The 19,945-nt window shown below is 48.9% G+C and overlaps 1 protein-coding gene across 3 annotated transcripts in view; it reads left to right on the forward strand.

Annotated features, from left to right (window-relative positions):
• magi2a (membrane associated guanylate kinase, WW and PDZ domain containing 2a) overlaps nt 1–19,945 on the forward strand; it is a 37,441-nt gene that overhangs the window by 9,685 nt on the left and 7,811 nt on the right. For all 3 annotated transcript variants that reach the window (XM_049760794.2, XM_049760795.2, XM_049760793.2), the window contains exons 3-8: nt 14,366–14,485; nt 14,845–15,066; nt 15,804–15,999; nt 16,580–16,659; nt 19,519–19,576; nt 19,824–19,945. In XM_049760794.2, coding sequence (XP_049616751.1) covers nt 14,366–14,485; nt 14,845–15,066; nt 15,804–15,999; nt 16,580–16,659; nt 19,519–19,576; nt 19,824–19,945 — 798 coding nt within the window. The remainder of the gene's footprint in view (nt 1–14,365; nt 14,486–14,844; nt 15,067–15,803; nt 16,000–16,579; nt 16,660–19,518; nt 19,577–19,823) is intronic.

The raw sequence follows: 19,945 nt of genomic DNA on the forward strand, positions 1-19,945 counted from the left end.
CTGCTGAGCTGCACCTTTATTTGGTATCTGTTCAAGTCTGAAGTGGCGGGGGGAGGGAATCGATTAGCCGCCCAAGGGTTGATTTGAACGTGAGGTCCCGACTCTGGAATGGCAAGCTTCTGTCTCGCGCTTATTTGCCGCATTAGCCGACAGTTTAGTGGTGGAAATGAAAAGTTTGGAGGGAGGGAGGGACTGTGGGCCTCCATAGACTTTATTTGACGCCTTCCATCTTGAAGGCCGACGGTTGGCGTTCCCTCGCAACTCCAGGAAGCCAGATACTTTTTTGTTTGCGGAGGAAGCATCATTTCCCCGGAAGAACAAATTGGAGGACAAATACAGGGAGAGCGAGACAATAAGTCAATGGACCGCACGGCAAAAAGGCTGCTTAAACAGCGGCGTAATGAGACGTCGCTCCACAATGGGATGGATGGACGGAGGGAGGGAGGGAGGGACGGATACACGCGAGGCGGTTGCGTAGCGCGAGCAAATTGATGCCAATTGCTTTTCTGCAATTTGGAACATCATGTTCGACTCCGACGGCGAAAAAGGTCGAGGAGAAAATGGACGGCGGCTCTCTTTAATAATAGCTTTGGAATCAATGCATGACCCAAATGCACTTTTGGTTAAAAATGAAGAACCTGGACATAGCCCATCTTGGTATTTGATATCTCGGATGCTTTGTTGTCACTCTGTTGTCTAATCGTAACAGCTCTGGGGAATTGAAAAGCGGATTTCAAAAAAGGGGGATTTGAGCTTTAGCCCCGCCCCCTCCCCTTTCCTTTGCGTGTCGTCTGTATTTTTGCTATCGGAGATTAATGACAAAGCTGGCAAATCATATCGGTTGCCAAGCTGGCTCCCAATGTTTGCTACGGGCAAAAAATCATCCGTCACCGCCATTTTTTTGCAACTTGTCGTCGGTCGCGATGAAAAAGATAACATTAGACGACGCTTATCTCCAAACGGACGCCTGTTGATGAGATGTGTGCGATAAACCTCCAGGCTTGAAAGAGAATAATCAACGGGCAACCATCTGAAGCGCGCAATTTCAACATTGAGTGGAAAGTAGAGACTTTTTTTTTGGAAGGGGGGGGGGGGGGAGTTGGCTGACAGGCAAGAGAGTCGCCGCTTCACATACTAATAGAGCAACTTGGACTGAGTGAGTAGCTGGGAAGGGGGGGGGGGTAAGCCGAGGGCCAACGCTTTAGACAAATTGCCTGGTTGAAATCCAAGGTCAGAGCGTTAATAGCCCGAGCCGTTGTGAAATCAGGCCTATCGCTGAGTAATTCGCCCAGATTTGATGTAAGCGATAGACAGCAGGGGAGGGGGTGCACTTGAGGACTTGAGAGCAAAAGTCACGTCAGGCGCCCATTGCATATGTTTTTTTTATTGCTGCAGCAAACAAATAAGCCAACTCTTAAAATGTCACATGGATCCGAATAAATCTCTCAAGATATGAGTCTTATCTTTTGTCGTCCTAGCCCCAAGAAAATGACGTGGGGCAATACTTTTACCCATCTTGTTTTACGGGTTGGAATGTGAGTTAACGCATCGTTTGATTCTCTTTGTGACTTTGTTTTGATAGCCAGGCTAGCGAGCGAGTTTCCTAATGAGATGGAGCGTATGTTCCATCTGTCCACGCGCACGTTATTGGTTTGATCAGCGTCGAGTCTCGCGGCAGACGGGCGGGAAGAGAGAAAAATGCGTTGGCTTTTTCGCCGCTTCCTTCGTGACAAACCGACCGCAACAGTTTCTTTTTTTTGCCTGACGCCTTCTTTGTTTCGTTTTGATAGCGAATCAAATAATTAGGGGGATACTAACAAGGCTAACAGCCTCCCGCCCCCGCCCCCTTTCGTGTAGCAATCCTGGAACCTTAAGTGACAAATTTATTGGTCTGCCTGAGCGATACTTATGGAGGCAACAAAGGGTTATTGGGATCACAAAGATGCCTTTAATCAAAAGCTCAATTTCTGTCATGCATTTAATCTGTCCCCTTTCTCTTCTCTTGCTCATTGGAGGCATGGCGCTGGTTTCCATGGCAACCCTTTTCCTCTCCCCGCCTGCGTCAAAGGCTCGGCTGCTAAAACTCACATCTTTTTTTCTTCCACTTCTCCTCCACGTTCGCGCCTCCCCCCCTTTTACCTGTCAGTCCGGCGTCTTCGCACTTTCGGACCCAAATAAGGTGGAGTGGAAAGCAATTAACGGCAACGTCCCTGTAAACACAAAGCACGGAGTTCGGTTGCTGACCTTTACGGAAATTACCCGTCTGTCATCGTCAACGGCTGCAGTTCGGATCTCGCCGATCGCTCGGGACGAAAGCATGTCAGTCGGGCCGGGCCCTCTTTCCGGACGTCTGGCCACTGCAGTCGCTCCGATTATCTTGATCGGATAAAACTTCAGAGAAAAAATCGGGGTAAATCGACGAAAATCTGGACTAGCGATCCAATTGTTAGCAATTAGCATTGTAGCTTTTCTCATAGCGGTTCACCCTAAACGAGGCCAAACCGCGCGTCGCAAAGCTGCCAATACCTCACGGGAATGCTTAATGAACTTCCATATGTGCCATTCTGGACTGGAGCCCAGTCGTGACAGTTTTCCATGCCCCATCTCGGAGGGCTTTCTCTAAAATTCTGCCTGGTGGGTTGTTGTGTGCGGAGAGGACGACAGAGCGAGATGCTTGATGTGCTCCACGGAGTAGCTTCCGAGGACCAGACTAGCGACGGCTTTAATATTCATGGCCAGAGACTGGACTCTTTTACCCAAAAGGGCGTTTTGATTCTGGCCAACAGTCCCTCCCTCTGAAGTGTTCACACACACACACTCGCACAACCTTCTATATTTATACGCTCTCCGTTAACAGGGATATAATTAGTCATCGGGAGCATAGTAATTACACGAGCTGTCGTGTAAACACCTTAATTGTATTTCTGACCCATATCTCACTTATAATTGGAGGAAGCCTTGCATGTTTAGCATCCATTTTGTCTAAAGGCAAACTGATTTCCTGCTTAGTCTCATCCATGAGAGATGATTTATTTATCAGTAGTGTTGGAATTGCGTTTCAGGTGCCACAAGGGCGTACGAAAATAGCGTTTGCGGTGAATTTAAAGTGCTTGTTCTGATTGATGGCGGGATTTTCTTTTTCTTTCCAAAGCGCTAAGAATGAAATAAAACATCAGCCTCCCACTCGGCTCCTCTCGGTGCTTGGGAATGACACACTTTGAGCGCCACGGTCCAAGAAAGAACGAGGCTCCCCGGGGTCCCGGTCCTCGGAGGCGGCCTCTCTGTCACACTTGTATCGGCTTAGCAGCGTTGGCCATGTTAATTACCGAGGCTCCGTGAGGAATTGTCTCAACTCGGCGGTAAAGCGGTTTGACAAAGCCTTTTTCATCCTCAAAAGTGGCTGAATAAACAATTTGATCAGATGAATTTACAAAACGTTCTTTCCGATTGACACTTGTTTCAATTGTCACCGCGGCCCCATCGAAAATGATACCAAAAGGTCACCACCGTCTTCCTTGCTAACTTCATTTTTATGGGATTCCGCAGCAGCTTGTTTGGGCAGGAAATCACGTAACGTCTCAAATCGTGCTCGGAGTGTCGACAACGCCCGCAACGTGGGAAGAAAAAAAAAACCTCCCATCCGCTTTGGCCTGATTTGCTCCATCCTAGCCGCGGAATATCCAAGCAATTATTTATCTTGCGAGATTGAAATCTTTGTATGCGCCGCGCTCTGCTTCTTGGAGAAGTGCGGCTGTCAGAGCCGCCAATGTGTTTGACCAAGCCGCTAATGAAATATTCCATCAGAGGCGCGACCCATTTGATGCGCGCCAACGGCCACGCTCTCGCAGTGTCAGTTAGCATGTAGCGATCATGCTAGTCATCAGGCACTACTTAGACGGCGATGCGTTGCGTAACATGAGCTCTCTAGATCTTAACCCGCCTGCGTTTCTGCCGGGCTCCCCGGCCCGGTTGCGCTACCCCCACGGGGCTGATTAAAGTTTCAGCTCATCTTCAAAAGACGACGTGCCGTATACAGTCGCAGGAGTCGTCTCGTCTTGCCAGCTGTTGTGAAAATCCATATTTTCCAAGAAATGATTTTTTTTTCTGCGCGTGGAATTCACGACTCTACGGAAGAGGATTAGGGGCAGTGAAGAAAAAAATTAAAGGGGGGAGATGACAGGAATTTTTCAGAATTCCCACTTTAAAGTGGGAATTCTGCCTTTAAAGTCAGAGAATTCCCACCTTAAAGTCAGAATTCTGACTTTATTCCCAGAATTAGCTTCGACCCATGGTATTCGGCTTCTTTTGAGCTAAGGATTAAAAGCGGACGCTACAAACACAACCGCGGGTGAGATTCGAGACGAGCCGTCATATCCGCATGCCAAACGATGACATCCGCGGGGAATTGACGAGAGCCAATCAGGAGGCAATTATGCCGATGAATGGGATTATCGTTAGCGCCTCTTGGCGGAAGCCAGCACAATACCCGCTGTTCTCATTCAGCAAAGTGGCTGCTCCTTGCTATTTGTGTGGCCAAGAGAGTTTTGTTTTGAACCTCAAGGCTTTCGAATCATCAATAAGTGCCTGCAGGCTATTTTTATTATTTTTTTTTTTCCCCCGGCAAGCCGTGTGACTTTGCTGAACCTGAAAGCCTTTCAAAGTAGTTTTGATGTGCTCGGCGGCGGAAAGTCTGCGTTGTCCTTGTACGCTGCAACGTAAACAGCAACAAAAGTTTTCATTCATTATTTTAAGTTATTAGCAACAACGACGTAGTTGCTTATTCCGGACAACCTGACATCATTTATTAGGCCACGGCCCCGACCCACAGATACTATTTTTGTGCATAAATATGTTCCCAGTGCAAATTTTCTTGATCAAAAACCCAAAACAAACAAAAAAAGAATAGAACTGGCAAGTCGTGGTCCCGACCAGTTAGCGCTTAGCCTGCGGCGGCGTGCAGCGTAAGCACACCTGAACCCAAGCGCGTGTGTGTTGTGTACGCTGTGTTTAACTGCGGGGCACATTTATTATTGATGCTTACAAGAGAGACGACGGACAGCTCGGGTAGACTCGCTTAAGCGGGCCCCATTCTGATCGGCCGTAACGCTCCGGCTCGCCGCATGACTCAACCCGGTTCATTCGGGTTCTCCGGACCTTTTGCTCGTCAGATCTCCCCGGAGTGGAAGGCAAATTAAGAGGATGAGATTAGGTCCACAGACTTGAAGCGGCGACTCCATACACGCGATCCGTCCGTTATCGAGGCAGCGATCCAGTGGTGTATTTGGAATAAAACGTGTCGGGACCAAGATGAAAATCCCCCAAATTCCGCCCGCGCTCTCCCGTCGTCATCTCGCTCGCACCCCCGTCCGAAAGCTATTTTTAGAATGGACGAAGCAAATAGGTCAAGGCTGTTGGTGCAATAATCACAATCATTCCTCCGCCAGCTCAAGCCAAGCCCGAATGATCGGTCTATGAAAACATTCAGGTTCTCTCAAGACGGGAAATTCGTGACTCGGGCGCAATTACAATCAAAAGAACTTTCTGGTAGCCACCAAAATGGAGGATTTTGGACTGCACAGAAAGTTTCTCAGCCCGGTGACTTTGCGAGGTCCTGGGATGGCGTTGGGCAGAATGTTGACATTCTTGAGCGGTGGAAGGCGGCGGCGGCGGAGCGGGGCGGGGCGGGCACACAATAGGGGGGTTTTGTTTGAACTCCCTGCTCATGAATGTTGACATTTTCAGCAAAATGCAAAGCAAGCTGCCGACCGAGTCAAGCAACTCATTTGGCCATCAAAGCCATTTCACCAAAACACCGGTTTCAAACTAAAAAGTAGAGAAAAGAAGACTTGACTGCAAATAGTTTTGTCTTTTGTGACGTCAACGTCGGTGGCACTCGAGGTAAATCTCTTTGCTCGAGCTGGCAAGCGTAAAGACTTTGCCCGCAGGCATCGTTTTCTTTCACAAGCAATGCGCGGAGGTTATCACGCTCATCTATTTTTTTTTCTTTTTCCCGTCATTGACCCCGCCGTGTCCTTTTCTCTGCCGCCGTCCGACACTCTGGCCCAATCGGCTTGAATGTCACCGTTGCTTCCTTTTGACATTTGTGCTCAAAAGCGATTTTCTCACTTGATGCCGAGCCCGCTGTTGACAAAAGTGAGATGCGGCGGTAAAATCAACCCCCCCCCCCTCCTCCCCCCTCCCCTCCCTTGCCGGCTGACATTAGTATTCGGTGGCGGTCGCTTCCTGACACTATGTTCCTTCACGCCTCTCCCAGAGGATTTCCGACTCACCCTTCTCCGCGCGCCTCTCGTCCTCGCCGCCACTCGAATTTCCACAGCGGCTTAGCTTTATTTTGCATCGCCATGGAGACGGCCGTGATGTCGGTCGGTCGCCCGCGTTGCCGTTAAAGGTGATTCAAACCTGCACTTAGCGACGGCGAGGCAGGCTTGCTAACAACGCAGCTAGTCGACATGTTTTTTACGTCAACAAAGTTTCGTTTTTGGACAATTCGGCATTCAGATATCGATTAAAAACTCGATTGGAAATGTCCAGTGGACTGAATCTGTTCAGGGGACAATTTTTTTTGCAATGTACTTTCCAATACTTAAACTTAATTGCAACTTTTTGGGGTCATATTGTCTTTTTTTTTTCTCTCTCTCCTTCCTCTCATCAAGTCCTCTTAGTAGATATTTTTCCTTGCCGGAGTATTTTGCTCCTTAGTTGAAAGGAAATGATCAAGGATCCCAATCACATAAAGGCAAAGCATATTTTTTCCACGCTTGTAAATAATTGAGACGTCGGGACGTTTAAAACCAAGCCGCAAAATCAAATGGTCACAGCTTGCTGGCTTTCAAATTCGTGCTCATGTCCGCTCTCAATGTCAAGTTAGGACAGATGAGTCGTCTTGCCTCAAAAGGAATCCCAAGATTTTGTTGATTCTACCATGTTTACTTGGACTTCATAGCGCGAGAGCTCCGCTTTCTTCTCGTCTGGTGCTCGAGTGAAGCATCCGTTTGAATGGCAGGAATGTTTCAAGGTTTGTTTGGACCACCGGGTCCTCCAGCGGAGTGTTTATGCGTCGCCCGCCTGGAGACAAATAAAAAGCAGCGCGCCATGAAAATTGTCCTCGGTCTGCTTTTGTGTCTCGCCGCTTTCAGATCAAACCTTGTTTTGTACGCCGTCAGTCGAGACACTTCGTCAGCGACAAGTGGCGCGCTGTATAATATCCCGTCGTCGCTAATGTTAGCAACGCGGACGAATCGGCGAATAATCGGCTCTTTGGAGGCACGCTGTTAATTCAGCCCCAACCGGTTTGCGGTCGAAAGGAAGAGCAGGAGCGCGGAACCGATGTCCACGCTCGCTCGGTTTCAACTTTTCTGGTCAGGAAAGTGCAAAGTCAGCGCTTTGTCTTCTTTTAGGGAATGTTTAGAAGGATGTTTGAAGGCAAATCAATGAGCGGGCTGAACCTGAAGCTTTTATTCTTCTAAGTCCAAGTTGTGGAAAACATCGCTTACTTTAAGGCACAAGCTGAGGTCGAAACAATCGATGGCGTCTTCCAGATCAGTACTCCCTAGCCGTCGGCGGTTGGGAAAAAAAAGCCCAGTGAGTAAAAACTTCTTCGGAAAGAGGCCAAAGGCCGAATGATGAGAGTCAGAGAGTCTAAAAGTCTAACGACCGAATTTGGGGACTGCAACTTTCAAGGACTCTGCCTTGCCGGTCAGACAGTGACCCCTAGTGGCGTCTCACCTCTCTGCGTAGTGTCGGCCGATTCATCAGCGACGTGTTTGCACACAGTGGCGTGACATGCCGCCCGTCCTCCTCGCCAAGGTCCGGCGGCTCTGCCAACAGTCATGTGTCAAATCAACAGTTGGAGCCGCCGACTCGCCAGCGGACTCGTCAGAGTCTTTTTGAAGTGAAAATCAACTGGCCTCGGCGTGCTACTCTTGAGGAAAAACCTTCAGGATGCTTGACGAGCGGCGTGTTTATCATCTTTCCAAATTGTAAGTCATCGGCGAAAAGCTCGTGAAAGTAGTGCAAGTCGTAGGCGGTCCAGTATCTGTAGCTGGCTGGCTAGCTAGCTAACAAGGCTAGCGTACGGTCAATATCGGTTTGATTTGCGATCTGTATCCGACGTTAGCTTCCGTCTTATTTTTTCCATACTTTCAAATGCTTGCCGTCTACGTCAATGACATTGGCGCGCAGCCCGTCTGAAATGTCGTTTTCTCCCGACGTTAAATGTCATTTTTTGCGTAACAAGCGGCGATAAAAGGCCGTTCCAAAGTCGGCAATGAATGGCGTTGCCTTCTCATTGAAATGACAAGCGCAATGTTTAACTGCCAGCTCACCCTCATTTTCAACCACTTTGGCCAAATCGCTACTTTGGGAAGCTATTGTGTCGTGGGAAAAGCCGAGCAAAAAAACGCTCCATCAAGCTCTCATCGGCCGCTATCTGATTCCTACCATCAGCCTAACAGAGAGCAAGCGCAAATGTCGCAATGAGCTAATGGAAAAGAAAATAGAAAAAGACCAACCCGCTCGGCCCGTCCGAACGGGAAGCGCTCAGAGGAAATCCACTTTGGGTTAAACGCTGTCCAAATGTTCTCCCGCATCCCGACGACACGCTCTGATTGCAGCCGGGACGGCGGCGTTTAGTCCTGCCGCCCCCGGCCCTGCTCCAATTCGTCTCCGGGCGGCCGGGGAGAGAAAAGGTCCTTCCAAATGTCAAGCAGTTCGTGCTGCTGCGAAAATGCATGTCGAGCTTCATCGCCGCTCAGTGCAGAGTCGGCATTGGCCTCGATTATGTCTCTTGACAACTGAATCCACTTCTTCCTAACACCCTCTGACTCGCGCTCATTTTTTTTTTTTTTCCCCCCACCACTTCTTTGGCTGCAGCGTTCCGTTGAACTTTCTTCAAGAAGAGTTTAGCTTTTGCCGCAATGGGAGTATTTTGGATTGAAGTAGGCAGCCGGCCGAACAAGTCGAGCAGTACAATAATGTTAGAACGGAACAGTGGCAAACATTTTTTACTTTTTAATATATTTATATTCAAATGTTGTCGTTGTTACGGCATATTACAGAGAGCATTTTTGTCCTCATTAAAAACAAATTACATTTTTTTTGGAGAGCCTGGAACACATTCCATTAATTTCAGTAGGGGGGGGGGCAGTGAATTAAATTCCGCCCCATACTTTAGTTTGAAGGGACTTTGGAAAGCAGGTCTTCCAAATGAGTGTCAAGCCAAAAAGAAGCACACTCATGCTCCCTTGTTCAAATATTTAGAAGATAACATCTTTCAAGGAGCCAAAACGTTATTAAGACGGCAGCTGATTACTTTTCTGTCCGGTTGAGCGAAAGCGAGTCATCAGCTCACGGGGCTTTGGGCTCTAATTAACATACCAAGGCGTCCGCCCTTCCCCGATCCCGATGTCCCCGAGTCCCAGAGGCAATAACGGCGACAAGTTGACGTCGTCCTCGCAGGTCAACGCGAGCGAGCCCGTACCGGACGTATTCGGCGCTCGCTAATGGAGACGCGGAGTCGCCGCGAGCGGCTCGTTAGCAAAGTCGGCCCGGACTGCGGCGACCTCTGGCAAGGTTTAAAAAAACATTATCGGGCAGCAGGTAGCGGACGGGTCGAGGGTGGCTATTTGGTACAGGACGCCAAATGTCTTGATGGGCCGTTTTGGATGCTCCGCTGAGCCGCAATTACCGTGAAGACAGGACGGGGGGAAAAAAATGGACCCCGGAGGCGGATAAAGTCATATTAGCGAATTAAGCTAATCCGTCGCCGGCGCGAGTAGGGACAACGACATCTGGAGTTTGCGGCCGTTAACCTCCGGATGTTCTTTTGCTGGTCGCGGCCCGAGCTTGTAAGCAAGTCGGACAGTCGAAGAGAACACGAGCACTAGAAGTCAATACGCACTCAAAAAAAAAGAGGCTGAGCTGCACTGTGTTTGTTTACCGAATCGTTGGGGAAATTGGAATCCACGTCGCGTTTGTGCCCTAACGATAAGCCAACAAGCAAAACGTGGGCCGCCTGGCCTCAAATGTCAGGCCGTGGTTAAAATGCCTCGAATGTCAGGCCGCCGCTCCGCCGTGGAAATTGAATTTAGCCGTCAATATGCTCACCAAGGTCGTTAATTTACCAGCCTGTTACGACGCTCAGCTTGCGTTATTCCACATCATGCCTCTGAAGGTCACCGCGCCACTTGTGTCCCCCCCCCCCCTCCTTGTGGGTCCGTTCAGAAAAGCTCGGCGGTTATGTAACGTCACGACGACCGCTCAGCAAGCGCAAAGATGCTCTTGTTCTATTCAAGACGGCGACAAAGGCGGCGAGTTACACCGATTTGAAGGAAACACTAAGGTGTAAACTCCGCTTGTCCTCGATTTTGCTCTGGATGTGCATAACCGATTGACGACACCTGTTTGGTTGTTGATAATCTTTTCCTCGGAAGGAGCCGAGAGAGCAACTTGTGCTTTTTCATGTGCATCCCAATTCGTTTGGTAATGACTCACGCCGTATCACTCGCCCAGACGCTAATATTGGGCGGATTATCTCGCCTCACGACTCCCCGCCCAACATCCAGGACAGGGAATTTTGCGTCTGCAAAAAACTAGGATTTATTTGCTTCTGGATTTTTCCTCCGGTTCCTGTTGTCGTTGAAGGATGCGGCGCTCTGAGGGTCGGCGATAAGTGGCTTCGCTCGGCTTCTCGCCAGCTTGATAGGTGAACACTAAGCTGAGCTGCGGGGCTGCGCGGTTATCTGCTAGCGCCGCGAGTGCATACGAGAGCGCCAATGCACTCCTTTTGGGGGATTGAAACGTAACGCGCAATGAGCGGTGACACTCTGCGACCTCTCACGGGAGGTGCGGATGCGTTCAAATTGGCCAGGGACTGTCAGTCAAAATCATAAAAGATAAATAAGAAAGCATAGTTGGCATTAGATGAAACTGTTGTTGTTGTTTTTTTAAAGGAGGGCCGCCTTTGCACGCATTTTGTTATTAGGTAGAACAGTTAAATGATGAACGTACGTCGTGCGTGACCCCCCCCCGCACACTTTTGTTGCCCTCTCGTGTGTCGTCGGCACACGGAATTCAAATGTAATCAAGTGTATTTAATTAAGCGGCCGGCAGATGGTGGCACGGGCGATTTCCCGCCGCCTTATGTTTCACGCTCGACATCACAACGCAGCGGGAATGCGGACGGCTGTGTGAATGTGACTTTCGAAGCCCGTCACTTTTTAAGGGCGGGTTGATCCGTCTTCATGATGATCCACTTTGATCCAAATCCACTTTCTGATGTAAACAAATGGGTTTTTTTTTTTTTTTTGGAGGTGTGAAGTGTCACCTCCAATCCGTCATGTCTGGCGCGTCGCTCTCTCATTATTAAGCCGCTTATGATTCTCCCGACATCTGATGGAGTGCCTATACGCATATATTATTCATTTGATTGGTTCTCGCTAATCACCTCGCAAGTGGCAGAAATGAAGCGGCGCGGAAATCCTCCCGCCTGTCTAGGCGTCAGGAATTGTTTTTTCTCCCCTCCTCCTATTATGCGATTCATTGCGTTTTGGGAAGAACAAATCAATGGATGACTTGACAAGTGGCCCATAAAAAGAACATTAGCAAAGAATGCACTGTAAGAGAATTTCATTAAAATCACATAAAGCAAAATACAATATTTTGGGCGGTAAAACACAAATCGTATTATTTTTTTTTATTATTAGTCTTTTATATATTTTTCCACCAAGTGTCATTTTTCTATTGAACCAGCTGCCCGACTAATATTTTAGTGGTGAAATGTAATCAAGATCATTTTGAAATGTTAAAGAAATGTTTTGGACCTGCGAGCAAAGCGCTAAAAGTACATTCCATTAAGAAGTGATTGGCTAAAATGTACATATATCTGACCTGTGAGGAGGCAGGAAGCGTCCGCCCATGAAAGCAACGGCAGCGGACAAAGCTAATGACACGGCCGAGAGTGGCCATCGTGAGCGCTATTAAAAGGATCCAATTAAAGCGAGCAAGGGGCTGCCAGCAGCGTTCCGTCAGGGATTTTTTTTTTTTCCTTTTCATCCATTGGACCGTCCGAGCGAGCTATCGCACGTAGAGATAGGTGGCAAGTGGGTGGGGCCTCTGAGCGGGCCTCGTAATTGAATATTGACTTAATGGGCACTTTGTATCGGCGGGTGACAAAAGACGCCTTTCGGGAAGTCGGCGAATGACTTTATGGAGGGCGGCGCGTTCTTGCGTCTGCGGCCCGTAGATTGTTTAAGAGGAACAATTACAGCTTGTCACTGTCAAGCATGATGGATGTTTATTATGGAAAAACAAAAGAAGCTAAACAGAGACAAAACAAAAAAAAAAAACGGCAGCTTGAGTGGATTTTTCAAGTCCCCTTTGGAAAGTTTCAAAAAGGCTAACTTCATTGAACCCAACCAACTGTACGTCTTTTCTGAAATAAATTTTTAATTCATTCTGATTAGTATAAGTCTAATTAATTGATGGGTGTTTCTGCTCATCTCGGCCGCTTTCAGGCCCCGAGGCCGACCGAGCGTTGGCTCCGAATTAACCGGCAAACGGATTGTGTCATCGTGCGCTAATGTAGCGTAGCGACGACGGGATTAGGCTGACACAGCGGCACGTTCCCGTCCCGCTGCGGACACTCACCCCGACCCTCCGCCCCCACCTTCCCCCTTCTAAATTCTAACAGATGACATCAGCCATCCACAATCTCCCTCGCTCTCTCACCCAGTCGAATCTCCGGACTGTGAAAAGTTCCTGGCGCCCGGTCTATGAATCATCAAGCGTCTCTCGACGGAGCCGTGAACTGCGGACCGTGACCTACTTTTGATGGTGGAATTGATAACAGAGCTGGAGTTACCATGAAAAGGAGCCTTTCAAATCGTTCCGCCACCAAGGACAGGAGACCTGGCTCTGGCTCCACGTTGAAAAGATGACACCGCGGTAGGTTAGTTCTGATTACGTGCCGTCCGTCTGAACAGACTAATGAAGGTTCCGGAGATGCGGCTGTCACGTACCGGCTTCGGAGCAGAAAGTTCCCCTTGACACGCAAAGGTCGGCCCCGTGCGCTAATGTGAGCCGACGAGCCGCGAGAAACGCTAGCATGCCGAGAACAAACCCCCCCCCAAGTGCATTTTATGGAGCGGAAACATGAATAAAACTTCTTTTAATGACGTGACTTAAGCCACAGAGTGAACGGTCGCTTCTGGCGTTGTCGCCGTTTCCCGTACACGGACCTTTACTCGCCCTAAATTCCTTGAGCTAGGTTGGCGCCGCCTAAACGGGCAGCAGAAAAAAACATTTCTTTGCTTGGTCATGTTTCCACATCATGCTAACGCTAAACAAACAGAGCTGTAGTAGAAACACAGAGTGACAACACAGTTGGAGTATTTTTGCCACCTCAACGGGCATGAATGGGCATCTGAGATAATATCTAGGGGAAAAAAGTCCCCATTCCATTAAACCTGGTCCTTTTCAATCCATTTCCACATTTGGTCTCGTCTCCTCCGAGGCGGACGATGCAGCCATCATCGGCTCCCGACAGGTATTAACTTTTCATCATCAGCCCGGCCAAAATGACTCCCTGGATTTTTTTTTCCCCCTTTCCATCCACATAAATGATATATAATCACAGTTGATTAGAGTCGCCGCTCCGCATCGTGGGACAAATCTGCCAATATGCAGCGATGCGGCCAGCAAAGTGCAAAGAAAGCAGCTTTTGGCCCCATCGAGCGCCGCCTCGCCGGGCGCGTTTGTCCGCCCGCTAATCCATGGCGCTAATGCCAGGGCATTAGGGCTGCCCCTCACTTCCTAATTGGCTAATGGCGGGATTACGCGCCGTACAATGGACCCTGCTGACACTTTGGAGACACTCAAAACAGAGGGTTTAGGGCACAGGGGACGCCACCACTGAACACGCTTCTTGTTTCCATTTTGTCCGCTTCCCATCAAGGCGGCGCCCTCCTACATCGCGCTTTCAATCGAACCGAGCACGAGTCCTGTTTCGTATTTCCTCTGCTGCCCGTTTAGGCAGCGCCCTCTTATTTGCCTTTGGTTATTATTATTGTTATGATGAGTTTTGAGGTCCTCCTCCATTTTGACGTTCATTGTATTTGCAGTAGCACTAAAAAGCACCATGACTTTCCTCCGCTGCCTGTTTAGGTTTCTAAAGGACAAAAGCAGGACAAGCACTTTAATGGATAAGCGTTGATGCATTGCACCTGTGCTGTGTTCTAATCTTTCCTCTTAAAGGCCATTAAAGTGTGTGTGTGTGTGTGTGTGTTTGTCGTGTGGTGATGAGGTCTTTGAGGGTTTAACGGGGTCGTCATCCACTTGTCACCCGCAGGCACCACCAGGCAGCCCAAGGAAGGCGAGGTCCCCGGGGTGGACTATCATTTCCTAAGCGTCCAGCACTTTATGGAATTGGAGAAAAGCGGCGCCTTGCTTGAGAGCGGAATCTATGAAGGTGAGCGCGGCCGCCTTTATCGACGCAAACACTTCCCCGTGCCGTCACGTGGGCTCATCAGGCCCGGATTGTAAAGGACTTGGCCCCCCGCCAGTACCCTCCGGGGACGCCCCCTGCTTTCGCGACGATAACTTCCCAACAAACGTCCATCCTTCTTCCATCCTCCTGGGGGAAGTGATGAAATAGCAATGCCAAACAAATTTGGCAAGTTGTACGATGGAAGCATAAAAGTTTTCCCGCAGCCCCTTTCGGTAGCGCTCACCAAAATACTGCTCCATTTCCAACAAGCGCATTATAACAATATCACTCAAGATGTGGATGATATATTATCCATCTAGAAGCATCCATTTTGTTTGCAGATAACTTTTACGGCACGCCCAAGCCTCCCGTCGAGCCCGCCGCTCCGTCGCTAAATGTAACGGAGCGGCTGCTGCCGGGCGCCAGAACCAGCTCGGAGGGCAAACGCAAGCGCAACAAGTCGGTCAGCGACATGGACAAGGCCAGCATGGAGCCACCGGAGGAGGAAGAAGAGGAGAGGCCCCCCGCCGCCGCCGTCGTCAACGGCATCGCCCTCACGCCAGGTCAGACCCGACGGGGCGGCAGCTTTTATTTCATTCCAGTCTTTTTTCCCCCCCTTTCTGTGAGTATCACATGATCACATAAGACATAAAAGAAGCATTGAGTAGGATTTTTTTTTTTGGAATGGTTCCAAAGCCAAAACTGCACAGGGGTCCTATGACCCGTCTAAGCCGGCCAAAGTCACTTCACTTTTCGAGAGGGTTCATCAGTGCGAGCAGCCGCAGGGAAGGAGCGAGGCTTTTTACCTTTTCTGCATTTTCTTGGCCTTGTTTTTTTTTCCCCCAAGTCTTGCTGCGTTAATTCAAGAAAATTAAGATGAAGTTTTGGTTTTACCGCAATGAGTTTAAACAAGGTAGGGTGCTTCATTTTAGTTTTTTTTACACACAAACATTTTTGCAATGACATAAGATAGCAGTCGAAATGTCCGTCTGTTTCTAATCTGATGTCGCAACCGGAACTCGCTTGATGTAATTGGGGATTAGATTTTCCCGGGATAATCGGGATTCCGCAATTTCCCCTGCTGTGCGCAGGTAGTCGGCTTTTTCAATCAAATCTGATTTTTTTTCTTCTTCTATGCCCCAAAACAGGTTCAGTGGGAGCTTTTTCTTTTTTTTGTTTAGTTTGACAGTAAGCTTTTTTCTCGACAGACAGGCCCTCCCGTGCATCAAAGTAGGCCACCAAGTAGGCAGCCTGCGCCTCTTCTCAATCCGGATTGTTCTCCCCCTCCCTGTCCCCGCAGAGTCGAGCGAACATGAGGGCAAGAACGGGCCGAGCGAGACGCCGCCCCCGCCGGGCGAGGCCCCGACCGAGGCGGACCCCGGCCGCTCCCCGAAAAGCGGCGCCCTCCCCAAGATGGAGGACAACGACGAGCTGGGCCCGCTACCCGACAACTGGGAAATGGCGTACACGGAGAAAGGGGAAGTCTACTTCATCGAGTGAGTGACACATTGAGGGCGGGCGCTTGGGTATTTGGAATCTCGCAGCGAAATACGGAGACTGTTTTTACAAAAGTACTTAATAACAATGATAAATATATTCGGTTTGTTCATTTCTGGAATTTATGCAAGCCTTCATGTGGTCCGTAATGCATTTTGAATGCTACTTGCAAAAAAGCTGATTCAGAATCGGCGTAAAAGAATCAATCGCATTGTTGATTCAAAGATTCCCCCCCTGCATTTGTGCCTTGCTCTATTCTAACAAATTGTTTGTTTTAGTTGGTTACGTTTTAAAGTCGTCATGTTATTGTTTTCGACTCCGTCTTGCATTCCACTATAATGAGAGCCCGGCAGCAAATTAAAATTATCGATTGTGATTTTCTTCTTTTTTTTTCTTTTTTCTTCTTCACCAAAACGTTCCAAGCACTCAATTAGGACTCGGCCAACCTCCCACCTCTCATGCTTTCCCTCCCTCCCTCCCTCTTTCCTCTCTCACTTTCTCACACATCTCGCTCCCTCGCTCGCTCGCTCGCTCGCTCGCTCGCTCGCTCACTTGTTGTTTGTGGTTGTTTTTGCGCAGCCACAACACCAAGACCACGTCGTGGTTGGACCCCAGACTCGCCAAGAAGGCCAAGCCGCCCGAGGAGTGCAAGGAGGACGGTGAGTTACGCGCACTTACGCCACTCTTATTTATCTACTTGGACTTGAGATGGACTGGCGCTTTACAAAGAATTCTTTATTCTCTGCTGGGAGCGAGCTGCTGCGTGCTTCGGCCACACACACACACACACCCACGCACGCACGCACACACACACACGCCTGCACGTGTCGTCTGTCTCCTTCGTCCTTCCCCTGCGCCGGTGACTGATGGCCTTTGGAGACGATGCGTTCAGGAGCACCGGGATAGAGCTACCTCGCTGCTAAATTTAACAAACAGGGCCATCCGTCCGGTCAAAGCGTTGTCTTTGCTCAAAATGGCCGCTTGCTCGCTTGCTCAAACCAGGTGCATTATATTTGGGCTAGCGTAGCAATAGCAAATTAAAATGAATGTGAAATTGCCAATTCCTTCCAAATTCGCTAACCCGGCCGACGCTTTTGCTACGTTGGCGCTAAAAGGCGCGCTCGATATCGCAGCCGCATTGTCGTTACTTAGACGTCTTGATATTTGCGACCGCATCGGGATGCGTCTTTGTCCCACTTGGTTTTCCTTTCCTCCATTTCTTTCTGTCAGCAGGGTGTACTTGTTGTTTGCTTTTTTGTTTTTGTTCCAAGCGAGCTGAAAATGTTGTTTTTGAAAGTCTTCCTTCCCCGCCGAGCGTACGCTGGCTGGGAAATAACAACGCCTCTCACCTACGTTCTGTTCGCCACTAAACGCCTACGGGAAGGCAAAATGCAACAAAGTATGTTCCGGAATCAAAAAGCAGCTAATCTTGTATGTCTCGCAAGATAATAACGACGGCAAATATGGATTTTATCGTTTCGTTGTTATTCATTTGTATGTTAGAGTATTTTTGATGGCTATTTCAGCGACAGTATCGTGTCTCTAGTATCGGCACGGTCGTTTTTCCTACATTACAGTATTGGCACATCAAATATCTCCGGGTGGCTCACCACGTTTTGGTAATTACAAATATTTCGAGACATACTTTAAATGTGACACTTTGATTGCGCACCATTTGGGAGTCCCCGAAAGCTCAACACGCACGTTGACGCCAAGTGCGACCGCACACGCGCACTCCAATCTGGCGTCCTCAGGTGTGCGTGCATGTTCTAGAAATACACCCATCAATCATGTCGCTGACAACGCTCCTCCTCGCTTCTCCCGGCCGCCACCACGACGCTCAAGGTGAAGGAGGGCGCCGCTGCTTCGCGCCCGATAATAACTCACCTGTGGCGCGCGTGCACGCACACGCAGCGACTCAAGTGTGGGCGGTGGCGTCAAAGTGTACCCAAGCAGATTTACTGGCCCGATGGTGGTGTTCCAATGTGCTTCTTATCGACTCAGTCGGGGATTTAGTGGGGCCGCTAAGGTAGCTCGCTAGCAAAGGCGGGCTAGAAATATTGATACGCTCGTTAAAACCAGAATATCAATATTTGATATTTAAAGACAAATATTGATATTGGAAATGCCGTATCGTCGCAACATTTGACGCCTATGCATTCCATAGGCGCCCTGACTGAAGCCGTAAATGTTCCTTCCCCAAGCGGCCGTGTTAAAGGTCGTTCCTCACAAAAACCAAAGGAATTCCGTCCGTTCCGCCTTCGCGGCCCGTTCGTGACCCGCACGATTTTGACGGCCTCAAAAGAAAACGCCGGCTTGTTTACGAGCGCTCGTCGGCGATCGATCAGAAGGTCGTCCCGGGTCTCCGCCGACACGTTTCTGCTGAGATCCTCACTCTTCGCTCCGGAAGGAAGCACGGGTGGAATTAAATGGCTTCTTTTTCCCGCAGTCGCCGCTATTTATCACTTTGAACACGCTGGGAATTGAATCCGCAGCTGGGCTGAGGGGGCGTGTTCACGCCAGCCACATTCGCCCCAACATCTGACAGGCCCCTTTTAGCACGCCTCTGCATTAAAAGGTGATAAAAAAAAATGACAAACGATAACCTCAAGAGACTTAAGGGAGCCTACACAAATGGGGCCAGGGCTCTCGCGGGGATATGAATCGCTCGAAAGCTTTTAAATGGATGATTTGTCGATAAAAAAGATCAGAGGTAAATCAATAAGGGGGCAGCGCGGTCCCACAAGGTTGTGGTGCGTTCCATAAAAATGGGGAAATTGGAAACCGCGTCGTAAGATTGTCGAAAATAAATTTAGCAAATAGAAACAAATAGCACTAGCTTAACCTCGCACGGTTGTCCGCCATGTTTTTGTTTACGTTTAACCTAAAGACTATCAATATTTATCCTTTGCTTATGTATAATTGGAATGTAAAATCTAATCATCAACAAAACATTAAGAAAAACAGCACTGTCGATTTTAGCCTGAGGACGCTAGCTTATTTGTTTATTAGCTAGCGTTAGCGTCCTCGGGCTAAATCGACAGTTTCAGCTTAAAACGGAAAGTGAAGAGAAGAGATGCAGCTTTTCCCTTTGATCAGTTTTCCCTTGCGCGTGGGAGGATGCAAGTACACGGGACACTGGGCGCGGAAACTGGGCCAAGGAATAATATTACGTGAGCATACAATGACCACCGAGAAGAAAAAGGAGGGAAAAAGATGCGGGACTCAGCGTTTTGACAAGCAGACTCCAAAATGTTTTGTCTAAACTTTTTGGGCAACAAATCAAAGAGTGCACTTCATATTGAACTACTTTTAATGAAGCCACTCGAGCAAGCTATAGAAAATAAATAAACCATTTGAAGCCATTTTTAGGGAGGAAAAATGAGTGGGGCGGAATCTGAATAAAAAAACAAAAAAGTTTGGTTTGATGTGATTTCATCCGTCAGTTTGTGTCCAAGTGCTCGTGCTTTTTTTTTTTTTTTTCTTCCTGACTCGAATTCTTTGATGTCTGTTTCCAGAGCTTCCGTATGGCTGGGAGAAAATCGACGACCCCATTTACGGCAGCTACTATGTGGAGTAAGTCGGCCGCATCAAAGGCGCTCAATGCAAAATCTCCGTTTTCTTTTTTTTGCTCCCAGTACGTATTCCAAACCAAAATAAAAACCCATTATTTTTTCTCTTTCCCGCCCCTTTCCCGAGCCGGTTCTGCGGCTCGCTTACGTAACGTGGCGACGGGCCATTTAATTAATCATCGTAGCGAGAGACGAGCCCGCCGCAGCGCATCTTAACCGCTGATGATCTTTTTGTCGTTGTCACGGCGCAGCCACATAAACAGGAGGACCCAGTTTGAGAACCCGGTTCTGGAGGCCAAGAGGAGACTCCAGCAGGAGCAGCAGATGCAAAGTCAGGGGCTCTCCTCGCTCCCGCTTCCCGCCATCTACAGAG

Source organism: Syngnathus scovelli, chromosome 22 (genome assembly GCF_024217435.2).
Source record: "Syngnathus scovelli strain Florida chromosome 22, RoL_Ssco_1.2, whole genome shotgun sequence".
In the NCBI taxonomy this organism is placed as follows: Eukaryota; Metazoa; Chordata; class Actinopteri; order Syngnathiformes; family Syngnathidae; genus Syngnathus; species Syngnathus scovelli.